Source organism: Tamandua tetradactyla, chromosome 7 (genome assembly GCF_023851605.1).
Source record: "Tamandua tetradactyla isolate mTamTet1 chromosome 7, mTamTet1.pri, whole genome shotgun sequence".
NCBI lineage: Eukaryota > Metazoa > Chordata > Mammalia > Pilosa > Myrmecophagidae > Tamandua > Tamandua tetradactyla.
In genome coordinates, this window is record NC_135333.1 from 66,566,417 (window position 1) to 66,590,944 (window position 24,528).

General features: G+C 37.5%; 1 protein-coding gene across 2 annotated transcripts in view; it reads left to right on the forward strand.

Annotated features, from left to right (window-relative positions):
* Positions 1 to 17,088, forward strand: part of TIGAR (TP53 induced glycolysis regulatory phosphatase) — a 48,074-nt gene extending 30,986 nt beyond the window's left edge. For both annotated transcript variants that reach the window (XM_077169728.1, XM_077169729.1), the window contains 4 exons: positions 187 to 308; positions 5,158 to 5,235; positions 12,280 to 12,390; positions 15,136 to 17,088. In XM_077169728.1, the coding sequence (XP_077025843.1) occupies positions 187 to 308; positions 5,158 to 5,235; positions 12,280 to 12,390; positions 15,136 to 15,573 (749 nt within the window). In that variant the 3' untranslated portion in view covers positions 15,574 to 17,088. The remainder of the gene's footprint in view (positions 1 to 186; positions 309 to 5,157; positions 5,236 to 12,279; positions 12,391 to 15,135) is intronic.
* The last annotated feature ends 7,440 nt before the right edge of the window (positions 17,089 to 24,528 follow it).

A 24,528-nucleotide genomic window follows, 5' to 3' on the forward strand; every position in this document is an offset into this window, starting at 1 on the left:
ATAGAATTACAGATTAATTTTACTTGCTATCTATTCTTTGAAGTGCTATGTGAGAAACCACCCAAGGAGATCTTAAAATATAGAGAAGCGCAATTAATATTCTCTTACATGTGATTTAATTTGCACCACTTAATGTGTGTGTGTGTGTGTGTTTTAATGTCACTGTTCCTTCTCTTAACACCACAGGACAAGGAATAGATGAGCCTCTTTCAGAAACTGGATTTAAACAAGCAGCTGCCGTTGGGATGTATCTTAAAAACGTCAAGTTTACTCATGCTTTCTCCAGCGATCTCACAAGGACCAAGCAGGTAAGTTTGGAGTCAAGGTTAAGGCAGGCAGGCCAAAAATCTCAACATTGCATATCCTTGAAAAATTTAGTAGGGTGTGTAAGGAATTAAATCACAGAGAGACAGAACACCTGTTGCTGTCTCCCAGAACTTATTTATCTTCTTTTCATTTTACTTTTGTACTTTATTTTGGTAATTTTAAAATTAGAATAGCTTTGGAAAATATGTCTAACAAGAATACACAGAAGGTGTCATGCAGGAGAGCCAGCAGAAACAACAGATAGCAACATTTAACCCTCAGAGACTTCAGATACTGAAATTACCATTTATAATAAAAAAAAAAATTGTGCCAATATATTAAAGAAATAAGAAAGACATGCTTGAACTATTCTTAGGGAAGAGAAGACTATCAGTGACTCCAGGGATTTAAAGAAGAACCAAATCAATTAATAATGATATAAAATACAATATTGAAATGAAAAGTTCAGTGGATGGAAACTTTTGTGACCCACCACGAGGGAGTAACAGGGTTGGGAATTAGCTTCCATCCATAAACAACTAGAAAATAGAACAAAATATATGAAACTGTTTTAGTTCTGGCCATACAGGACCGTGATCCCTGAATGAAGGGAAGCAAATGAGGTTGTTCCCTGAGATTCTCCTAATTTTCTGGCTGAGAGGGAAGAGGAAGCCAAATGGAGCCCTGGGAATTGAGGAGACAGAGCTTGGTATTTGGAGAGGCTAAGAGGACTGAAGTTTGTAGGGCAGAATGTTGGACCAGGGAGCTTCATAAAAGAACTCTAGAAATATGTCCGGAGTCTCCTGAATCATTGGTGGAATAGTAATCTGCACGTGTGTATTGTGAAACCCCATGAAGCCAGGAGAAATCTTTTATGATCTTGGGTTGAGCAAAAATTTCTTACAGTAAAGTATGAACCATAAAAGAAATAAAATTTTCTATTCTTTGGAGGACACTATTAAGAAAATGAAAGGGCAAGCCACAGACTGGGAGAAAATTGTGAATTGTGTGTAATGTTTTATATATATATATACAATATCATACCACACACTTCTGACTAAGAACTTGATTGCCTCCAGATGTATAAAGAATTCTTTACCCTTAAGTAATTGACAAGCTCCCTGGCCTAAAAATGGAGAAAAGATTTGATCATGCATCTCACAGAAGATGTATTGAAGACTAATAAACGTGAAAAGATGCTCAGCATCATTGTTCATTAGGGAAATGCAAATTAAAACCACAATGAAATACTACTATACTCACATTTGAATGGCTAAAATTAAAGAGATTGACCCATCCCAAGTGTTGCAGAGGAGATGGTGGTAGAGCTCATACATTACTGGTGAAAATATAAAATGGAACAGCCACTTAGGATAACAGTGTGACAGTTGAGTATGTACTTGCTACCGGACAAAGGCAGCGAATTCTTATGCCCAGTGTGCCAATGGCCAGACCCTGAGACACCAGGGTTTCAGAGAGAAAAGGTTTATTACTAGGTGTGTAGTAAAAGAGCAGATGACCTATTGGCCCAAAATTTGTCTTCCCAACTTCAGTAATTTGGATAGTTTTATTAGAGAAAAATATCGGCAGGGTTCAGGATAATGAGCACAGTGGCCCCAGATGATATTATTTGTATAGAGATGATCTAATTATTGAGCATGCACAGGTTGATTACATGCTTAGTCACAGCACCTATGTAAGGAGATGGCAGCCTCAATATGATGATGGGTATAAATAAAGTATAGGTGGTTTATAGGTTAAAGTCTAAGCTACTGTGCATGTCAAGCGGGCCCATTTTGGTTGTCCAGTCTTGGTTATCAAGTTAACTTTGGCTTGGGGTGGGTTAGTTCTGGGCTGACCCAGGGCCCTTCATTAGTAAACATTAGGGTCTGTCCTTAGTGATTACAAGACTCTAAAGTTGAAAAACTGGATAAATGGATACAAATGAAGGTTAGTCACAAGGGTTTTGCAATTACAGGGGCAGAAGATAAGGGCTATACAATCATTATCAGAGATCAAGTCTGGTGTATTACAGTTTAGAGATTTCAGGTATTTCCCCTTGTCTACTTCAGTATACCAGAAAGCAAAAAGGAATACCCATAAAACAATTCAATAATCAGAATCATCCCTTAGTCCTCCCCCTTACATGGTATGATTCTCCCTGGCAATGTGGGACAGACATCCCAAGATGAGTGGAGACCCAGCATCAAGGGATTGAGAAAGCCTTCTTGACCAAAAGGGAGAAGAGAGAAATAAGACAAAATAAAGTTTCAGTGGCTGAGAGATTTCAAACAGAGTTGAGAGGTTGTCCTGGAGGTTATTCTTATGCATTATGTAGATATCCCTTCTTAGTCTATGGTGTATTGGAGTGGCTGGAGGAAAGTACCTGAAACTGTTGAGCTGTGTCCCAGTAGCCTTGATACTTGAAGATGATTGTGTAAAGATACAACTTTTACAATGTGACTGTGATTGTGAAAATCTTATGTCTGTTGCTCCTTTGATCTAGGATATAGAAAGATGAGCAATAAAAGATGGATCAAGGATAAATAAATAAGAGGGGGACAAAGGGTAAAATAAATTGGGTAGATGGAAATACTAGTGGTCAGTGAGCAGGAGGGGTAAGGGGTTTAGGATGCATGAGTTTTTTCTTTTTCTGGACTGATGCAAATGTTCTAAAAAATGATCATGGTGATGAATACACAACTATGTGATGATATTGTTCACCATCGATTATACACCATGTATGGAATGTATGTTTGTGAAGATTTACTGAGAAAAAATATTTTTAAATAACTTAAAAAAAAATCATCCCTTAAATCCTAATTTATCGGTTACATACTTGCCAAATGATCTGGCAATTTTCAGTCTTAGGGATTTATATAAGAAAATAATATATATACACCCCCCCCACACACACACACAGAAAGACTTGATTTAGCAGCTTCATTTGTAATAGCTAGAGACTAGAAACAACCCATATGTTCATCAGTAGACAGTGGATAAATGAACTGTGCTATAGTCACATAAAGGAATAGAGCTCAGCAATGAGAAGGTCTGTCAGTACATACTACAGACATGCAGAGTCACAGAAACATTGTGCTAAGTGAAAGAACCCAGAGACAAAAGACTACCTACTATATGATTCCATTTATAGGAAACTCTAGAAAAGACAAATCTAATCTACAGTTTAGTTATATGGAGCAAACCAGTGGTTGCCTGGGGCCAGAAGGTGGGAGGTATTGAATGGCAAAGGCTCAGAGGAATCTTTAGGAGTAATGGACCTCTCCCATATCTTGATTTTGTTGGTGCTCACATGGGTCTATACATTTGTCAGAAGTCAAACCGTACCCTTAAAATAGGTTTATTTTATTTTAAATTGTACATCAGTAAAATAAATTTTAAAATAAATGAAAAAGTTAAAATGCAAAAAACAAAACTTCCTTGGATGTGCTAAATTACAGATTAGGCAGCTGAAGCAGTCATTAGTTTATATCTTATATAATAACTCAAATGTAGCCCATATTATAAATAGATTAAAAATATGATAGAGTTTAAAAGGCATGAAGAATATGATGAAAAGTTCAAATGTTTTTGAAAAGGAGGTTTCAGAGAAAATGGGGAAGAGGCAATATTCAAAGAGATCATAGCTAATAAGACACAAATTCTCAGACCCAGGAAGTATCATAAATCCCAATCAGGATAAAAAACAAATCAATCTTCAAGCCAAACTCTGAAGTAAAAGAAGGAAAAATGCCATCCACCAAGAACCTATAGTTAGGCTATCGGCAGGTTTGTCACTATCAACAGAAATTTCTTTAACGTGCTGAAAGATAGTAAGGAATAACCTAGAATTTTATACCCAGCAAAACTTTTTCTAGGGTATATTTGAAATGAAGACAAATATGCTTTAAGGTAACTTTACAAGGATAATTGAAGGAGAAAGAAAATAATTCCAGAAGGAAGGTTTGAAGAATGGTGAGCAAAGAAATTGGTAAAGGTGTAGGTAGATCTAAACAAATATTAGCAATAAGAAATGATAATGATGATAATGTCTAATCTGGTGGGTGGAGAGTGGGTTCAAAAACAAGGAAGATGCTCATCTTAAATTATTTTATAATTGCAGATACAATGTTTTGTGTCGGTCAGAAATGACCATGTATAGGAGGAGAGGAGGAAACAACACAAATGAACAAAAACAGAAAAGACAATAGAAACAGACTCAGAAACTATCTGATAATTGCAGTTATTGGACCCAGACCTTAAAATAACTATTTTATGTATTAAAATATTATTGAATATTTCAGCAGAGAATTGAAAACTATAAACAGGAACCAGCTGCAAGTTCTAGAAATGAAAAATATAATAACTGAAATTAATTTGGTGAATGGGTTTAACAGCAGGTTAGCCATAGATGAATGGAGGAGTATAAATGAACTAGAAAGAACAGGGGTTTGGAGTCCTTTCTGTAAAGGGCCAGATAGAAAATATTTTGCAGGCCATATGGTCTCTGTTACAGCTGCTCAACTCTGCTGTTGTTGTATGAAAACAGCCAGAGACCGTACATAAACAATGGCATGGCTGTATTCCAATAAAATTTTATTTACAGAAGCAGGTAATGGTCTGGATTTGGCTGACAGGCCTTAGTTTGCTGACCTCTGAAGGAGAAGAAAAGTTAGAAAATATCAGAATGAGGGATGCAGAGACAAAGGATGAGCAGTGCAGAGGAGAGGCAACTTCTGCAAAGGAAAATTTCTCATTCTTTTTTATTCACTAAGTTGATGTGTTATTTTGACATTTTGGCTAGAATAATTATTTTTATGAGAGAAGAAACACGTGTCTTTTAATTTCCAGACCATGCACGGGATTTTGCAGAAAAGCAAGTTTTGCAGTAACCTGACAGTAAAGTATGATTCAAGACTTCGAGAAAGGGTAAGTGACATATATAGTATGTTCTGTAAAATAAATTAACAGTAAGCCACCTCAGTTTAATGCATGGCTAAAAATTAAATGCATTCCTACTATGTATTTGAAATCAGCCAGCATGTTAAGAATTTACTATGTGACTGGCACTTATATACACTCATATACAGGTCTTATTTAATTATTGAAGTTATTTGAGTATCTTAAATTGTGAAAGCAAGACATACTCATAAGAACTTATTTTATAGTAAAAGTGAAAAGTTCCTTCTCTCCTCCCAATCCTACTTCCCAGTTTTAAGCATGAATAGATTTTTTTATGTCCATTTTATATACCAGAAATGAATCTTCCTGAAGCTGGGATTTAGCTAAAACCAAGCAGCCATTTCAGGTTTGGAATTTGAACCCACGTCTCTTCCTAGTTCAGTATTTTTTTTTTAATTTGCAACATATGTAATTGACAAAAGATTAATATCAGGATATCGACATATAAAAACTCTATGACATCAATGGGACAACTTTGAAAAACCGGAAAGGAAAAATAGACAAACCATATCAGAAATCTTCTTTTTATGTCCTGAATCCATTCTAGGAAGAATTTTTGTAAGACTTCTTTTATTGTGTAATAGGACCTACTGACCCATGTTCAACTGCTGCCCTACTCTTCACAAAGAAACCAGAATTGTCCCCACTGTGTCCCACTGTCCATCCTTTCCTCTCACGTCTACCTTTGTAATAGTTCTGGTGTCCTTAAATTTCCTCCCAGTCCCCACCCCCCACTGCTGCCATCCCATTGGAGTTCAGTGCCCTTTTAACAGTGATTCTGCTGCTTTCTGTCTCATACCTTCTTTTTCAATCAATTTCCAGTCTGCAGCCAGAGTTGTCTTTCGAAGATTTGATAGCTATGCCTCTGTATAACACAGGTTCACTGGTTCTCCTTTGCCTTCCAGCGGTCGTCCAGACTCTTTAACCTGACTTTGAAGGCCCTGTGTGAGCTGACTTCTGCTTACTCATCATCTCCACTTACCCGCTCCCTCTTCCCCTAGGCCTCAGGGCTCCAGCTTTAACAATCATACAAGAGTGAGCACTTAGATGCTTTGCCATCCATGCCAGCACTGTTGCAAGCACTGAAAGTTTATTAATCTTCACAAGAACCCAAAGAGGAGGGTGCTTTTTTTAATCCCCATTTTACAGATGCTGAAACTAAGGCACGTGGAGGTTAAGTCCATGCCCAGGTCACATAGCGAGGAAGTGGCAGAGCTGGGGTTTAAGTTGAAGCTGTCTGGCACTGGAGTACACACTTGAGCACCAAGCCTGCCTCTCGGGGATCTCTGAGTGACCCAAATAATTCGTGCTTTCTCCTCACTAAACTTCTGCATCTGTGGTCCACTCTACCTGGAGTACTTGCTCCCCATACCTGGCCAATGTCCACTTGCCTTTCAGATATCCTCCTTTCTCAGTTCCCCATGTCCAGATTATATTCTGTCCTTTGTGCTTCTGTGTCCTGTGTTTTCTTCCTTTATGGCCCTTTCTTACTGTAGGTCCTTGGTTAGTGTCCCACCACGCTGTCATCACAGTGAGGCCGGGCAACTCTGCGACTCTGTTCTCTGCTTCACTTCTGTGGCCTCATTGCCTGATGTGTTTCATGGTGGTATTCAGGATATTTGTTTAATAATGACAAAGCAAATGATTTTTAACGTCTCTCTGTGTAATAAGGGTTGCTTCACATAGAGTTGAGGATATGTGAATTTGGACTTGAAGATTGGAAGAACAACCTGTGCATGTAGTCTCGTAACAACACAGAAAGAATTTAATTTTGAACTGGCTTATATCTGGTTATGGTGTTAGGATCTTCTGGCATCATTAGAAAACACAAGTGTTCTAGTTTGCTAGGTGCCAGAATGCAATATACCAGAAACGGAATGGCTTTTAAAAAAAGGAATTTAATAAGTTCCTAGTTTACAGTTCTAAGGCCAAGAAAATGTCCCAGTTAAAACAAGTCTATAGACATGTCCAACTTAAGGCATCCAGAGAGAGATACCTTGGTTCAAGAAGGCCGATGAAGTTCAGGGTTTCTCTCTCGAGTCGAAAGGCACATGGTGAACATGGTGTCATCTGCTAACTTTCTCTCCTGGCTTCCTGTTTCATGAAGCTGCCTGAGAGGCGTTTTCCTTCTTCATCTCCAAAGGTCACTGGCTGGTGGGCTCTGCTTCTTGTGGCTATTTTGTGGCTGCTCTCTCACAATCTCTCGCATTCTCCAAAATGTTTCCTCTTTCATAGGATTCCAGTAAACTAATCAAGACCCACCCGAATGCGTGGAGACGTGTCTCTATCTAATCCAGTTTAACAACCACTCTTGATTGAGTCACATCTCCAGGAGATGATCTAATTACAGTTTCAAATATACAGTACCGAATAGGGACTAGAAGAAACAGCTGCTATAACAAAATGGGATTAGGATTAAAACATGGCTTTTCTAGGGTGCATACATCCTTTCGAACTGGCACAACAAGTAATGATTTCTCTCTTTAAATATTTTATTATGCAGGTAATCTATTATCCTTTAGAAAATTAAATAGGAGAATAACTTGAAAAAAACTTAAAATTTCTACCACACACACACACACACACACAAAATTCTACCACCCACAGATAAATACTGTTAACAATTCTGGTATGTGTGTTCCTGACCTTTTTTCAGATCTGTCTGCCTACCTGTCTGTCTGTCTTTCTATCTATATGTTTATGCATGTATTTTTCTGAATAGAATCCTGCTATAGGTATTGTTTTTTAGCCAACTTTCCCCACTTATGTCATAATTATTTTTAAGTACCTATAAATACACATCAGTGTAATCACTTAATGACTCTATATCCTTCCAGTCTATGGATTTTGCATAATTTATTTAATCAAGCTACCACTGATGGACATCTAAGTTGTAACTTGCTTTTACAACTGATGTAAATAATGCTAATAAATACCTTTATAATTCATTGCACAGGTGTCTAATAAATTCCAAGAAATGGAATTGCTCAATGTGTACTTCTTTAAGACTTTTAACATGTTGCTAAATTACCTTCCAGAAAAGTTGTGCCATTTTAAAGTCCCTTTTCTCACATCAACACCAGATATTATTAGTCTTTTTGACCTTCCAATTTAATGGTATAAAAATGGTTCCTTGTCAATTTTCATATTATTAATTCCTAATGAGGTTAGAAGAGTCCCTGTGTTTCTTGGCCATCTGTATTTCTTTTGTGACTTGTGTGTCCTGTATCAGGACTCAGCCTTAGCAGATCTAGAATCATTGTGAGCTTTGAAGCTGCACAGACCTGAGTCTGAATTTTAGCTTTGCTAATTATTGGCTGTGAGAATACAGACAAGTTGCTTAAACTCTGAAACTCAGATTCCTCTTTTTATAAGCATGGAAATGAAACACCTGTTTCATCATGCTGCTATGCAGATCAGGTGAAATAATTTGTGGATGGGATGTGGCTGTCCATCCTCTAGCCCTGAATTCTGTGTACATCCCTTGGTTTGCCCAGTTAAGCCCCACCCTCTACATAAGTTAGCCTGTTCTAGTTTGAAAGTTGCAATATACCAGAAATAGAGGGACTTTTAAAAAGGGGAGTTTAATAAGTTGCAAGTTTAGAGTTCTAAGACTGTGAAAAAGTTTAAATTAAGGCAAGGCTATGAAAATGTCCAAGCTAAGGCATCCGGGGAAAGATACCTTGGTTCAAGAAGGCCAATGATGTTCAGAGTTTCTCTTGCAAGTGGAAAGGCATGTGGCAAACATGGGGATGTCTGCTAGCTTTGTCTCCAGCTTCTCGTTTCATGAAGCTCCCCCAGGAGTATTTTCCTTTTTCATTTCCAAAGGTCTCTGGCAGCATGGTCTCCAAAGCTTTTTCCAAAATGGTTCCTTCTTAAAGGGCTCTAGTAAGTAATCCCAGCATGAGTGGATGGAGACACAAAACTCCATGGTTTAAACCATCTATTCAAAAGTTACCACCCACATTTGGGTGGGTCACATCTCCATGGATACAATCAAAAAACTCCCACCAGCAATATTGAATGAGGATCAAAGAACTTAGCTTTTTTGGGGTAATAACAGATTCAAATTGGCATATTTCACCCTTTGGACCATAGTGAATGAGGATCAAAGAACTTGGCTTTTTTTGGGTAATAACAGTTTCAAATTGGCATATTTCACCCTTTGGACCCCCCAAAAAAATATTCTTTCCAAATGCAAAATATATTCATTCCATAACAATATCAGAAAGCCTTAGGCCATTTCTGTAACAATACAAATGCAATACAAAGTCAGAAACAGTACAAAATCTCATCAAAGTCAGTTACAGGCATGATCTGTCCTAAGGCAAAAATTTTCCTCTGGCTTTGGACCTGTAAAACTCAGAACAAGTTATCTGCTGCAGGAGGAATTGTCATAAGATACATATTCCCATTTCCGTAGGGAGAAATTGGAAGGAACACAGGTGTCACCAGATCCAAGCAGTTTCGAAAACCTGTAGGGTAAACTCCATTAGATTTCAAAGTCAGAGTCATTTATCTTCAAGGCTTTAGAAAGCACCAGTCCCACCCTTTCCAAGGGCCTATTCAGCAGCCCACCTCTCTCCAAATGCAACCTTGGGGAACACTGGGAAGACCACCTTTTTCTTGGCTCCACCCTCTTCAAGTATCAGGATTGCACCCCAGCTTTCTGCCATCTCCCGGGCATACACTCAACCCCTCCATGTGGTGGCAGCCAGGCTCTCCCAGTCCCCAGGGAATGTGCTCCACTCTCTCCAAGGTCTGAGGTGGCACCACTCTTCCACTGTAACAAGGTAGAAGGCCTATCCTCTGCCTTCTGGGCAAACTCACCCTCTCCAAGTGCTTGGCTGGGTCTGTGCTCCTGGCCTGAGGTTTCTTAACTTCAGAACTTAGCTTCCATGGTTCTGCCTTTGAAGACATTTTACCTTTACTTTGTCCTGTTTCTGAATCTTTTAGTTCAGACAGGCAGCGGTTCCATTTTACAGATACCACAACACTATTGTTCGCTTTCTATGTAGTAGGCAAGGATCGTGCTCATTAGACAAAAGGAGTTTCCAAAGCCATGACCTTGGATAACTCCATCTCAAATTCTGGCTGGTTCCACATTTGGTTAAATCCTCTTGTGGGGCAACATTCTCTGGGGTCTCCCTTTCTGGAGGCTAGAATTTTCCAGAACATCAATTTCTGGTTTCTTTGTACCCAAGAGTTCAGTTCTCAGTGTATCTCTTTCTTCTTGCATTTCACTATAAGCTTCAAATGTAACTGGTGCCCTGCTGTCAGTGGTTCCAGTTGGGCCCTGATCCGGGTTTGATAGTCTGGAAACTAAAAGAATTTAGAGACCAGAGGGCCAGTAGACATAGGTTTTAAAGTTTATTAAAAGAAAAGTTTGTTAAAGGGAGAAGAGTACACGTTGGAGAGGTTAACGTGGGCATCCCCAAGGGAGGACAGGCACAGAGTGAAGTGGGCCAGCTTAGCTTGGTTTATAGGAAAGTTTTACCAGTGGCAGGTTTCCATAGTAACCTTTGAATACTAGGTATCTTCTTTGTTCTAGGAAGAGATAGCAGAATTCATGGTTTGTTGTCACACACCTAAAATTTGTCTTTGGGCAAATGGTTAACAATCTTTATGACCCTGTGCTTCCTATTTTTAACTAAGAGTCTCCTTTAGGCCCAGAATGTTACAGGCTTTTATGGTTTGGGAAGGATTTATTGGTTTTGGGAGATTTGGGTGCTTTAGGGAAGTTTTTGTCCCAGGAAGTTTACAGCTCTGTATTAGTTCCTTTGGAGCTCCGATAATAAACAAGGGACTTACAGTTGTCTGTTAACACTTTCAGAGCTGAATAGGAAAGCAGAGAGTGACAGTTGCCCTATTTTATCCTGCTTCACAAGAAGCAGCCAGACAGCATATTCCACATTTACTTGGGAAATTTCTTCTGCTAAATATCCAAGTTCATGGCTTTTAAAACCTGCCTTCCAGCCAAAGCCACTAGTCAATTTTGCCAGATTATCTGCCAATTTAAAACAAGGATCACCTTCCTTCCAGTTTGCAGTAACATTTGCCTCATTTCTGTCTATAGCCTCGTCAGAGCTATCTTTAGAGTCCACATTTCTATCAGCAGTCTTTTCAAAGCATTCTTCTCTATCAAGCTCCTCACAGTTCTTCCAAAATCTTCCCCTTATCCATTCAAAAAGCCATTCCACCATGTTTGGTATTTGCAAACTGCAGCAGCACCCCATTTCCCTGATACCAAAAGCTGCCGAAATGCGATATACCACAAAAAAATGGCTTTTTAAAAGAAGAATTTAATAAGTTGTAAGTTTAGAGTTCTAAGGCTATGAAAATGTCCAAGCTAAGGCATTCACGGAAAGAGACCTTGGTTCAAGAAGGCCAATGATGTTCAGGGTTTCTCTTTCAACTGGAAAGGCACGTGTTGAACATGGTGATGTCTGCTAGCTTTCTCTCCAGGCTTCTTGTTGCATGAAACTTCCCTGGGGGCATTTTCCTTCTTCATCTCTAAAGTTCTCTGGCTGTATGGGCTCTAAAGCTTTTTCCAAAATGGTTCCCTCTTAAGGACTTCAGTAAGCAATCCTACTTTGAATGGGTGGAGACACATCTCCATGGAAATCATCTAATCAAAAGTTACCACCCACAATTGGGTGGGTCATATCTCCATGGAAACAATCAGGACTCCCACACAGCAATATTGAATGAGGAGCAAAGAACTTAGCTTTCCTATGGTACACCACAGATTCAAACCAGCGCATAACCCAAGTGAGTTATTCCGTACAACCTATTCTGACATCGTGCCCAACTCAGGATTTCAGTTGTATTTCTTAGGAGACGTGGCCCACTACCGAATATATTCCCATTATCAGTTCAGAGGAATTATAATATAGTAGTAGGAATTGAAGCTTAACCCGGAGTGACTATTATAAATTTGCCAAAAACATGTATTTCATCGTTGTATTGCAAATTCATTCAAGGCCACTTTTATCTGTCGGACCATTGCAGAGATATGGGGCTGCGGAAGGCAAGGCACTGACTGAGCTAAGAGCATTGGCAAAGGTAGCGGGGTTGGAATGCCCTACCTTCACACCACCCGGAGGAGAGACACTGGACCAGGTACGTAGCACCAGTACAAAGCACCATGTTCACAAACTTGCCAGTGTCATAAAAGAACTGAGATCAGGCTCGTTGTGTAAATTAGATGCTTCTAAATTGTAACTGAACAATTGGAACATTGCTTGGTTCATAAAACAACGCTGTTTGATATCATTTGTTTCCTTTTTAGAATAACCTATCTTTCTCATTGACTGTACATTGGCAGTCATTGATAATGGATTGACGGGAACATGTTATTAGATGGCACTTTTAGGAAAATCTTTAACTATAAAGTAGCATCTTCAATAGTAGTTGTGAAAATTAGAAAAGTGTGTGTGGTGCTGTTCAAGGAGGGTAAGGCAAGTCACCTGAGTGACAAAACCAAGTCTCTTCTGCCACTCTAGCTCTTTCAGCAATGTCATCATTGCTGTTGCATTTCTTTGGTGCGTGCTGCTTTTGAATTGCATTGTTGGCAATTTCCCCTCTTATTCTTTCTTTTCATAATTCTCTTCTAAAGACTTCATATATTACCTTACTAAGGTAATACAAATGTAGCTTTCTGGTTAGCACTATTTGTAAGTTTCTGTTTAGTTGCAGGTTTTTCTAACTAGACTTTGAATGCTTTGAAATAGGAGTTAGGACTTGTATCTTACTCATCTTGGTCCCTCATGAACTTTCGTAGTTCCTGCTACATGGGGGCTCCTACTGATGTCTGTGGAATGACCGAGTGAAAAAGAAATATAGATTGAGAGTTATCTGCTTATGTAGCACTTAGGTCAACATATTGGGAAAAAATCAAATCAGATATGTTTTATATAAGCAGTGGGACTAATTTATTGCCTCTAGAAACAAGTAAAGTGAACATGGACTTGCAATTTCAGGTGTGGAGAAACAGATATCACCATTTCCCTTCATTCATTTTGCTTAGTTGCTAAAGTAATATTTTTGGCCTCAGGATCTAAAACTCAAAAGAAATAATTTCCCTGTGTGATTTATTTCACTGTATCTTATCAGAAGTTATATGGCGATTCTGTATAATTCAAAAAACCTCTCTTTTCCTTCCAAGGCGTGTGCCATCTCTTAGTACTCCTGCTTCTTTTTCAGGAGACAGGTGCCTGATAAGTAGGTGTGGGCTTCAAAATAGGGGTGTGGGGCTTCTAGCAGGAAAGACCTAGTTCATGGCAGCCTGCTGATCATTTCAGGGGGTAAGTTCTTAGGATCATACTGTATTCGCTTAAGGACAGCTGAGGACCAGCATTGTGGAAAGTGGTATCAGGCATCAAAATGAGCCTACAGTGGCTGGAGATGTAAGGGCACTGCTGTCTCCTGTTGGGACAAGCACTCACCTGAGTATAGTCAGCCCAGGGCCTGGAAGTTGGGATTGGGGTAGGGAGTAGGTTTAGAATTCAGGACAATCTCATAAAGTTTTACAATTCTCAGATGAATTGTAAAAATAATATCTTCTTTTATTTTCTAAATGTTATTAAGTCAAAACAAAGTCTGGCAGGTTTTATTGAATATGTGCTAAATGCTTAGCTTCTTTTTTATTTTTTATTTTGATTGAGGAATCTCCACACACATACAATCCTATAATATACAATCATTGGCTCACAATATCATCACATATTTGTGTATTCATCACCATGATCATTTTTAGAACATTTGCATCACTCCAGAAGAGAAATAAAAAGAAAGAATTCATGCATCTCATCTACTTTATCCCTCCCTTTTATTGACCACAAGTATTTCCATCGACCCAATTTATTTTGCCCTTACCCCCCCATTATTTATTTATTTTTTATCCATATTTTTTACTCATCTGCCCATATCCTGGATAAAAGGAGCATCAGACATAAAGTTTTCACAATCACAGTCACATTGCAAAAGTCACACCATTATGCACTTGTCCTCAAGAATCAGGGCCCCTGGAACACATAAGTACTTAGCTTCTTGAAAGGTATCAACAGACAAAGCTCATAAGCTAAATTTGTAAAGAATCTTTTTGATGTTTAGGAAACTCTGGTTAAATAAACAAGTTATATAAATATAGTTACTCTTGGGCTGTGCAACAGTGCTCAGTGGCAGAATTCTTGCCTGCCATGCTGGAGACCTGTTGCCTTCCCATGCAAAATATATATATGTGTATGTATGTATATGTTTATGTATATTGTTACTCTCTCTCCTGCTTTTATGGAGGTGTGTGAGGGAGGTAAGTTAGACTGTGAAAGATGTGGAGATGCCCACCCCAAACCCCAGAGGATGGAATCGCGGGAGTCTTGTATGTGTTATTTTTGTATACCAGCATATTTTTCTGTAGCAAGTTTGTATTCGCTTTTGAAGTTGTGAGGGGAAAAAAGGTCAAATGGAAGACATTTCAGGAAGAAGAAAAAGAACAAACAAACCCACAGGCTCCAAGAGGCAGGATCCTGGCTTTGGTACTAGAGTCCGATGTCTGGCCACAGGCCATGGGTACGTTGGAGTGGACACCCTGGACTCCCGATGGCCCGTTGCCTGTGCCTGACCTTAAGACTCATTACTCAGCCTCTTCTTCAGCTTTGATCTTGTCAACTGCCTAGTTGCTCCTAAGGTTTAAAGTGGATTATATATATATATATAAATTGGTATACATATGGCTTTGTCCTTTACTAGCTGTTCAGTAAATGGTAACTACTAATCTTTTTTAAAAAAGAATGATCAGACTCTATAAGGTAAGTCATTATGCCACTTTCTTTGAGAACTCTCACTTCTTTCTTTCTTTCCTTGTAGGTGCGAATGCGCGGAAAAGACTTTTTTGAATATCTTTGTCAACTGATCCTGAAAGAAGCAAGTCAGAAAGAACAGTTCTCACAAGGCGTACCAGGCAACTCTCTGGAAACTTCTTTAGCAGAAATATTTCCTTTAGCAAAAAACCTTGGATCCAAATTTAATTCAAACGGCAGTACTCCAGGATTAGCAGCCAGTGTCTTAGTTGTGAGTCATGGAGCTTATATGAGAAGCCTATTTGATTATTTTCTGACTGACCTTAAGTGTTCCTTACCAGCAACTGTGAGCAAATCTGAGATTGTATCAGTCAGTCCCAATACGGGAGTTAGTCTCTTTATCATAAACTTGGAGGAAGGAAAAGAAGTTAAACCAGCAATTCAGTGTGTTTGTATGAACCTAAAGGAACATCTGAATGGAGTGACTGAAACCCACCAAGCTTAAACCTACATCAGTGTCTAACAGTTTGGAGCCTCTGAGGGAGGGAGTGCCTTTGGCTTTATTTATTTCCATTCTCTGCTACTGCTGCTTTGCAAACAGTTGAAAATCTTTCTATTGTACAGCAGGTTATAAAGTTCGAATGCAATCATAGCCATATAAAACAAACACTAATGGGAAACCATTTAGAAAGGACTTATTTGTTTGAGTACAGTTGACATTTTCCAGAATAATTTTTTCACCCAGCTCAGTTCCATCTTTTCTTTTTTTCCCACCCAGGATGAAGGAACTCAGTGTTGTAAGATGGGGAATTAATAACCTTGTTACTGTGTTTCTTTCCTTTTTTGTCATGTTGATATTTTTCTTTACTGTCTGAAAATCTAGCCTATTTTATTGGCTCTTTGTAAGAAACTGTAATGCTTTTCACTAGCTCAACCAGCATTTGGGAGAAGGAACGGTTTATTTTGTAATTCCCACTGCATATTTATAGTAACAATATGGTATTTTTAAAAAGTGCTGTCCTTTAAATGAAAATTTGTCACTGTCATAAGTTTATGTAAAGTAAAGTGACACTACAGTTTTTGTTTTTTTTGTATAGGGAGCAACTGTTGGAATTATTTGTACCAGATCTGGAATGTGGATGAGTGGAGATTATGATTTGAGGATGCTCTGGAGTGGAAGCGAAGTTAAGGCATTATTTGATTTAAAAAATTAAAGAGGGAGTCTGAGAGGAAGTTAAAAGAGCATCTCTTTTAAATGATCAGTCTAAATTCATTTATTTTGCAGAAGGCAAGGCAGTGGAAGCCAAGAAAGCAAAAAAAAAAAAGAAAGAAAAATAAGTATAAGAGAATAGAGGTGAAATATCCGCTTGCCTCTTATCTAACCAATAAGCTGATGAATTTACAGTTTAAGGAAGACTCTAAAGACTTTAAACAGTTAGTAGTACACTATTCAGTAACTTCAGAATAAAAGAGGTGCCACCATTGAAAAGAGTGCTGCTGTGATAACCCTAGCCATGGTTAAGTTGTGGAAGGTACAGAGTAGGTTGCTGCTTGTCTCCACCAGATGGCGCTGGAGAAAAGCTAGTTTGATTAACTTAATCTTGTCCAAAGATTGGTCCTTCAAAAATCCTTATATAATTGAAGAAAGAGTTTTACATTTGGTTTGCTTTTACGTTATCATGTTAATGAATGCTGTGAGTCTATTCTTAAGAGGGTCGATACTAAAGTTATCAGTTAATGCTAATGTCACATTTAGTCAACTTTTATTTTGAACATCGTTTAAATCGCATGCGAAGTCCAGTATTGAACAGTTTTTCAGTGTGTCCAGTTTACCACCAGTATTGAAACAGAGCATCTGTTTGAACACCGGAGGAAATGAATTAAAATCTGAAAAAATAACAGAAAAGGACAAGTAATAGTAAATATCCACATTCCCACCATTCAGAAATCATAACTGTTAACATTTTGTTGTATTTGCTTTCTGAACATCAAGACGTAAATAAAGTCCCCTTAACCAGTTCTTTCATTGAGTTTGTGTATACTTTCATCTATTTTTTGCATTTTCACCTAGTATCATTAGGAAATTTTTGTTTTGTTGTTTGTAAAATATACACAAATGTCATCAAGATGGATGTATTCTTTTTCACTTACATTTTGGAGCTCTGTCTTTATTAATATGTATAGACCTAGTTAATTACTTATAATTACTGTTGATGATTCTATTGAATAAATATTAGCATTTTTTGTTTATTTTCTTATTAATGGAAGTTTAAGTGTAGTCAATACTTTCTTATAGAAACAATACTGTAGAGAACATCCTTTTGCATCTCTTCTTGTGCTGGGTCATAAAAAATATGCATCTGCAGATTTTGTAAAAGCCAAAGGGCCTTTCAAAATGGAAAAATCCGTTCTAAGTCTCTCTAGCAATATTTGAAAGTTGCTGTTTTCTCACACCTGTATCAACACTTGATACTGTTTGATTTTTGCTGACGAGTGAAAAATGGTCTCTTCATGTTGATTAGCTTTTCTGCGATTACTAATGAGTGGACTCTTTTTTTCAACATATGTATTGTTTGGATTTCCTCACTGGTGAATCATTGTTATGTATTTGCCTGTTTTTCTGTGGGGCTGCTTGGCTTTTTCTTCATGAATTATGGGAGTAATTAGAATATTCTAGATAAAAATCCTCTTCTGTATACAATACCGTTATCTTCTTGTATTATGCGTTTTTTAGTCCCATTTAGGATGCTTTTTTCATAAAAGTCTTTTTAATTAAAAAATTTTTTTGTGTGAAAAATAACATATATACAAAAGAGCAATAAATTTCAAAGCGCACTGCAATAGTTAGTTGCAGAACAGATTTCAGAGTTTGTTTATGGGTTACAATTCCACAATTTTAGGTTTTTTCTCTAGCTGATCCAAGACACTGGAAATTAAAATCAGTATAATGATTCAGCAGTCATACTCATTTGTTAAATCCTATCCTCTGTATTATAAACCCCCCTTTTCCTTTGATCTTTCTCCCAATCTTTTTTTTTTTTTTTTTTTTAGCATGGGCAGGCACTGGGAACCGAACCCGGGTCTCTGGCATGGTAGGCGAGAAGTCTGCCTGCTGACCCACCGTGGCCCGCCCTCTTTCTTCCAATCTCAAGTGTTGTTTGGGCTATGTCCATTTTAATTTTTCATGTTGATAATACAGGATGGGGGATGGAACTACTCGATGTTCTGGAGAGGCTGGCCCCTCGGGGTTATATAACTTATATGGCCTAAGAACCTATCTGGAGGTTGTATGTTTCTGTATAGTAATAGTACATGGAACCTTTGTAGAATCTCAAAGCCCTAGGTGTTCTTTGGTTGTGGTTGGCTGAAGTTTACCTTAGTAGTCTCCAGAGTAGCCTCTAGACTGTATTTGAACTCTCTCAGACACTCATACCTTATTTGTTACAATTCTTTTCCCCCTTTTTGTCAGGAAGACATTGTCATTCTTATGATGCCAGGGCCAGGCTTATCTCTGGGAGTAATATCCCACATTGCCAGGGAGACTCACCCCTGGATGTCGTACCACGTAGAGGGGAGGGTAATGATTTCACTTGCAGAGTTGAGCTTAGAGAGAGGCCACATCTGAGCAACAAAAGAGGTCCTCTGGAAGTAACACTTGTGTATATCTACTGGTAGGCTAAGCTTTTCTGCTACATAAATAAGCTTCACAAAAACAAGCCTCAAGCCCAAGAGCTTAGCCCGTGGCCTTGGGAGTCCCAGTTGTTTGAGGTATTATCAGGAGTTTCCCTTGTGGTAAAGCTTAATAATTCTGTATTTTTTCTCTCATCCTCAAGGGACTTTGCCAATACTTTTAAATTATCTGCTCAACATACTCTGGGATGTGTCTGGGCATTACATTAAGCGATTCAGAATTGCAAGCCCTCACTCCCATTGTGGGTTCCCTGTGTTTAGGTTGTTTAAATGATCTTTCCAAACAGGTTAAGTTAAATTATGTGCTGCAGAAAATTTGGGTTCTGGACAAAATAAACCTCTGTTCCTTTGGTCTCATAGAGTAGGTGAAGTTCTAAAATACAATGTCTTCCTTACCTGCATTCTGATTTATCATAGTTCTGATCCAATAGGCTTCCTTCTTATCTGTAACTGAAGTCTGATCTCTCTCTCTCTTTTTTTTTTTTACATTTTTTATTGTTAAATATAACATATATACAAAAAAAGGAAAAACAGTGATTTTCAAAGCACACTTCAAGTAGATACAGAACAGATTTCAGAATTTGTTATGGATTATCATTCCACTATTTCAGATTTTTCCTTCTGGATGCTCCAAAACACTAGAGGCTAGAAGAATTTTTCTTTTCTTTTTTTGTGAACGATAACATATATACAAAAAAACAATGAATTTCTTACTTGGGGATGTATTCAGGCATTACATTAAACTGTACAGGATTAAAGGCCCTCATTCTTATTGTGGGCTCCCTGTGTTTGGATTGTTTAAATGATCTATCCAGACAGGTTGAGTTAGATTATGTGCTATAGAAAATTTAGATTCAGGGCAAAATAACCCTTTCTTCCTTTGGTTTCACAGAGTAGGTGAGGTTCTAAAATATAGGCAATGTCTTCCTTGCCCCTATATTCTGAATTACCTTAATACCGACCTGATCGGCTTCATTCTTAACTATAAATATCAGGTTGTGCATATGTAAAATAGCTTCTCAAAATGCAGAAATAATAACTACCACTCTGGGCTAATTGTGACTGCTACAAGAGCTTACAATCTAGGCCCCTGATTTCTTACAAGAATTTTCTAAATGAGATCATACAATAATTGCCCATTTGTTTCTGGCTTATTTTGCTTCACCAAGTGTCCCACAAGTTCGTTCACAATGTTGTATGCCTCACAACTTCACTCCTTTTTGTAGCAGCACAATTTTGATCATATGTATACACTATCATTTGCCAATCTACTTAGTGCATCTTTCAGCCCCCTCCGTTCATTAGGCATCATATGTAATGTCCAAAGGCAGCAGTCCATCAACACTCAGTTGTAGATAATTTCATTGTTCCCAAAAGAAAGATAACCAATAAACACACCCTCACCAAATAGAAAATCTAACTTTCCCCTTAACTCTTGTCCCTTCTCCCATTATTTACCCCTTTTATTGCTGTGGTACTGTTAATGTTTTCCTGTTAAACATATACCATACCATGCAATAGCAGTTTCCCCTCTATACCCCAAACTTATACACTCTTTGTACAAGATTCATACTTTTGAAGTAGTTAATTCAAGAACTTATTTATATTTGTAGTGTTAATCGGTGGGACACATAGGTCTATAAAACCCGTTTCAATCATGTTCACCTTCAATATGGTAGTATTACTTATAGACCCACTAGTGAACTGCCTTCATATCTGTCTATTCCTTTACATTTGAGTTCAACCTCATTAGCTAACTGTTCACCCACCTCTAGCTTCTGTGTATCTCTAGGTCCCCTAAATTCTGTATTATAAGCCTGATTTTAACCTTTATCATGGTCATAAAAGTGGAATCATATAGTATCTGTCCTTTTGTTTTTGACTTATTTCACTAAGCATTATGTCCTCAAAGCTCATCCACCTTGTCATGTGCCTCAGGATGTCATTTCATTGTACTGCTCCATAATATTCCATCATATGTGTATACTGTATTTTGTTAATCCACTCATCTGTTGATGGACACTTGGATTGTTTCCATCTTTTGGTGATTGTGGATAATGCTGCTATGAACATCAGTGTGCAAATGTCTGTTTGTGTCACTACTTTAATCTCTTCTGGGTATGTACGAGTAATGGTATTGCTGGGTCATAAGGTAACTGGATATTTAGTTTCCTAAGTAACTGCCAAACTGTCTTCAATAGTGGCTGTACCATTATACATTCCCACCAGCAGTGCATAAGTGTCCCGATTTCTTCACATCCTCTCCAACATTTGTAGTTTCCTGTTTATTTAGAAGCTGCCATTCTTACAGGTGTGAGGTGGTATCTCGTAGTCTTGACCTGCATTTCCCTTATAGCTAATGAAAATGAGCATCGTGTCATGTTTTTTTAGCCATCTGTATTTTCACTTCAGAAAAATGCCTATTCATATTTTTAGCCCATTTCATAATTGGGTTGTTTGTTCTTTTGTTGTTGCATTGTATGATTTCTTCATGTGTACACCAAGCAATACATATGTTGAAAAAAAAAAGTCCATTCATTAGTAATCACAGAAATGCTAAACAACATAAAGTGACCATTTTTCACTCTTTAGCAAAAATTAAACAGTATCGAGTGTTGATACAGGTGTGAGAAAACAGCAACTTTCAAATATTGCTAGAGAGACTTAGAACAGATTTTTCCATTTTGAAAGGCCCTTTGGCTTTTACAAAATCCGCAGATGCACATTTTTTATGACCCAGCATAAGAAGAACTTCAGTCTGACTGTTTCTGCTTTTAATTGCAGCATCTGGTTCACTTATCTTTAATGTAATTATTGATGTGATTGTATCTAGTCTATCATTTTTCTATTTGTTTCATCAGATTTTTGTTTTACTCTTCCTCCTTTTATGCCTTTTTTTGGGTAAATAAGTTTTAGTATTCTATTGTAATACTTCTATTGGCTTTTTACTGACATCTCTGAATTATTATTATGGTGACTTTAATGGTTGCTTTAGGGATTACAACATGCATCCATACCTTATCAGAGTTACATAGGGTTAATATCGCATGGCTTTCACATACAGTGTTATAATCTTGTAGTTATGTAGTTCCATTTACCACTGATCCTGTGAACCAATGTTACTATGTATATTACATCTGCATGTTGAACAGCACAATATAGTGTTAAAAACTTTTTTGCTTCAAATAGTCTTTTAAAGAAATCAGGGAAAGAAAGTATAAGATAGAAAAATATATTTGTTTAAATTTACCCATACATTTATTATTTCTGATGCTTTTCTTTTCTTTCTATAGTTCCAGATTTGTTCTGGTAACTATTTTTCAGCCTGGCAACAAATTATCTGTGTTTATTTTCCTTCATTTTTAAAGGATGTCTTTGCTACATATAGAATTCTGTATAGGTAGTTTTTATTTTCTTTCAATCCTTCCAACATGTTGTTCCATTGTCTTCTGGCTTCCATTGTTCATGATGAGAAATCAGCCATCTTTCTTATAGACATTCCTCTACATATAATGTGTCATTTTTCTGCAATAGCTTTCAAGATTTTCTCTTTAGCTTAGTCTTTTGGCATTTTGACCATGATATACTTAAGTATGGTTTTCTTTGTGCTTACCTTTGTTTCTAATGACTGGTTGTGGGCCACTTTTTCCTATTTTTCTCTTGTCTAAGTTATTTTTTATTGTTGCTGGATTTTAGATGATACCATGTATTGAGACTGAATTATGTTACCTTCCTTTAAAGGATGTTGAGTTTATTCTGACAGATAATTTTATTATTGGCAGATTCTTGTGGTTTTGTCAGGTTTGGAGTAGTTCTTTGTGAGTGCAGGTCTAGTTCCATTTTAAATTTAGTTCTAGTGTGTACGTCCTTCTGTGAGGCTTTATTCTCACCTATGAGATATGGACTTTCTATAGTCTCAGTTAAATGTCTGTGCACTTAGGTGATCTCTTTACCCTAACTTGGTTGGCTTTTTAATGTTTCTTAGCATCACATGGCTTCTGTATCACTCCCTGTTGATTTCCTGGTCCTTTAACAGGTAATCTCTGTTTGGCCCTGCTGAATCTTTCCATGTACATGGCCACAGACCTGCAGTGAATGCTCATGCAGACTTTGAGTTCTTTCCTTTGCTTAGCTCCCTCTATTCAGCTATCCTTCCTCACAAAGTCCTGCTGCCTTCTCAGCCCAGCAAGATGACCACACTTACTGAGTTCTATTTCCTTGCTCTGTGGGTGTCATGTGTTCCTAAGTTAAAAGGCTGCATTAATCATGGGGCTTAATTTGTGAGTTAATTAATGTGAGTCTCTTCTCCAAACAATCAGAGTCTTACATTATGAGGATCATTGTCCTGAGTTACTCCATGCCTGAAAACAGTAACCTCATATATTTTGTTCTGTTATGTAGTTGTTTTGGGCAAGAGGCCAAGTCTAATACCAGCAACTGTCATAACTGAAGTGGAAGATATGTAGTTTCAAGAGTTAAATGAGTTAAATGTGCAAAGTTTCTGTTTAAACGGTATCTACAACTATTTATGAATGTCATGACATCTTTGTCCTGTAAGGATTTATACTTTTGTAGACAAGACAGAGATTGGACTTTAAAACTTGGAAATACTGCCTACGGTCAGGTCTCTGAAGTTTCTAAAAGCCAGGTGTATATAATAGTGTCAATACAATTCACTAAAAATGCATGTGATATATTCACATTTTAGTCCTCCCCTTACTCTGTCCGTCCTCATCCCACCAATTGTATTTTGTTAAAAAGCTTTACGTTTTCCTTTCTTTAGGGAGTACTTTCATGGAAAGAGAAAGGAGCTCTCCCACACCTGTGGAAGGGAAACATCTGTAAGTCATCTTTACCTGTCTTCAATGTTTAATTTTTCTTCTTTTTTCCTCTTCAATATTTAATTCTTCTTCTATAATAGAATGAAGGTCTGTTTACTCCCAAATGATTATATTGGTACTGTTCCATGCCTGTAGGTTACCAGATTTTAAAGTCCTTTGGGCCAGAAACTAAATTAAGAATCACGTGCCCCTTTTTATTTTGAAATACTGTGGAGGGAGGACCCTTATAAGCAATCAGAAGTCAAGTTATTTGTTTCAAACAAAGACTGGAGAGAACTTTTTAAACAATAATCTGCTTTTCATAATTCTGTTTTATGTGATCAACAAAATAAGTGTTTTGACCTATGTTTCCCCTGTATTTATCCTATGGTTTAGCCATCACCCTTCTCTATGGTTTGTAGGATTTTTGTGTTCAAACTCTTACATAATCAAAGTTTCCTTTTGCAGACTATGTCAGAAAGTTATTCGAACAGCAATAAAAACAGTGGAACCCTTTTATAAGTTATTTAACATTAATTGTTAAAAGGGAAAAGTTGATGGCTCAAATCAGGTAATGAATAACTATAGCCTTGGACAGATGTGAATTTAAAAACAGAGATGTAAATGTGTAATAGGCATCTTTCTTTCCTGTGTCTTGGTGCTACAGTCAGATGGAGATTAAAGGAGGAATTTTGGTAATCTAAACTTCAAGGAAAAGGCTTCTGGATCCATTATCTTGGCGCCCTGTTATTAAAAATCCCACAGGGCAGTAACACTGTGAATGCACTCAGTACATAGCATCTAGTTTACTAGGATATTGATATGGTTGTGTCTGCATGTATTTTTCAAATTAAAAAACTATTTAAAAGAAATGCTTTAGAACTAGAGTGATTCAATATTCAATATTTGTAAAATTTCTTATTTTCAATAATTCTGTCTGGATTAATCAA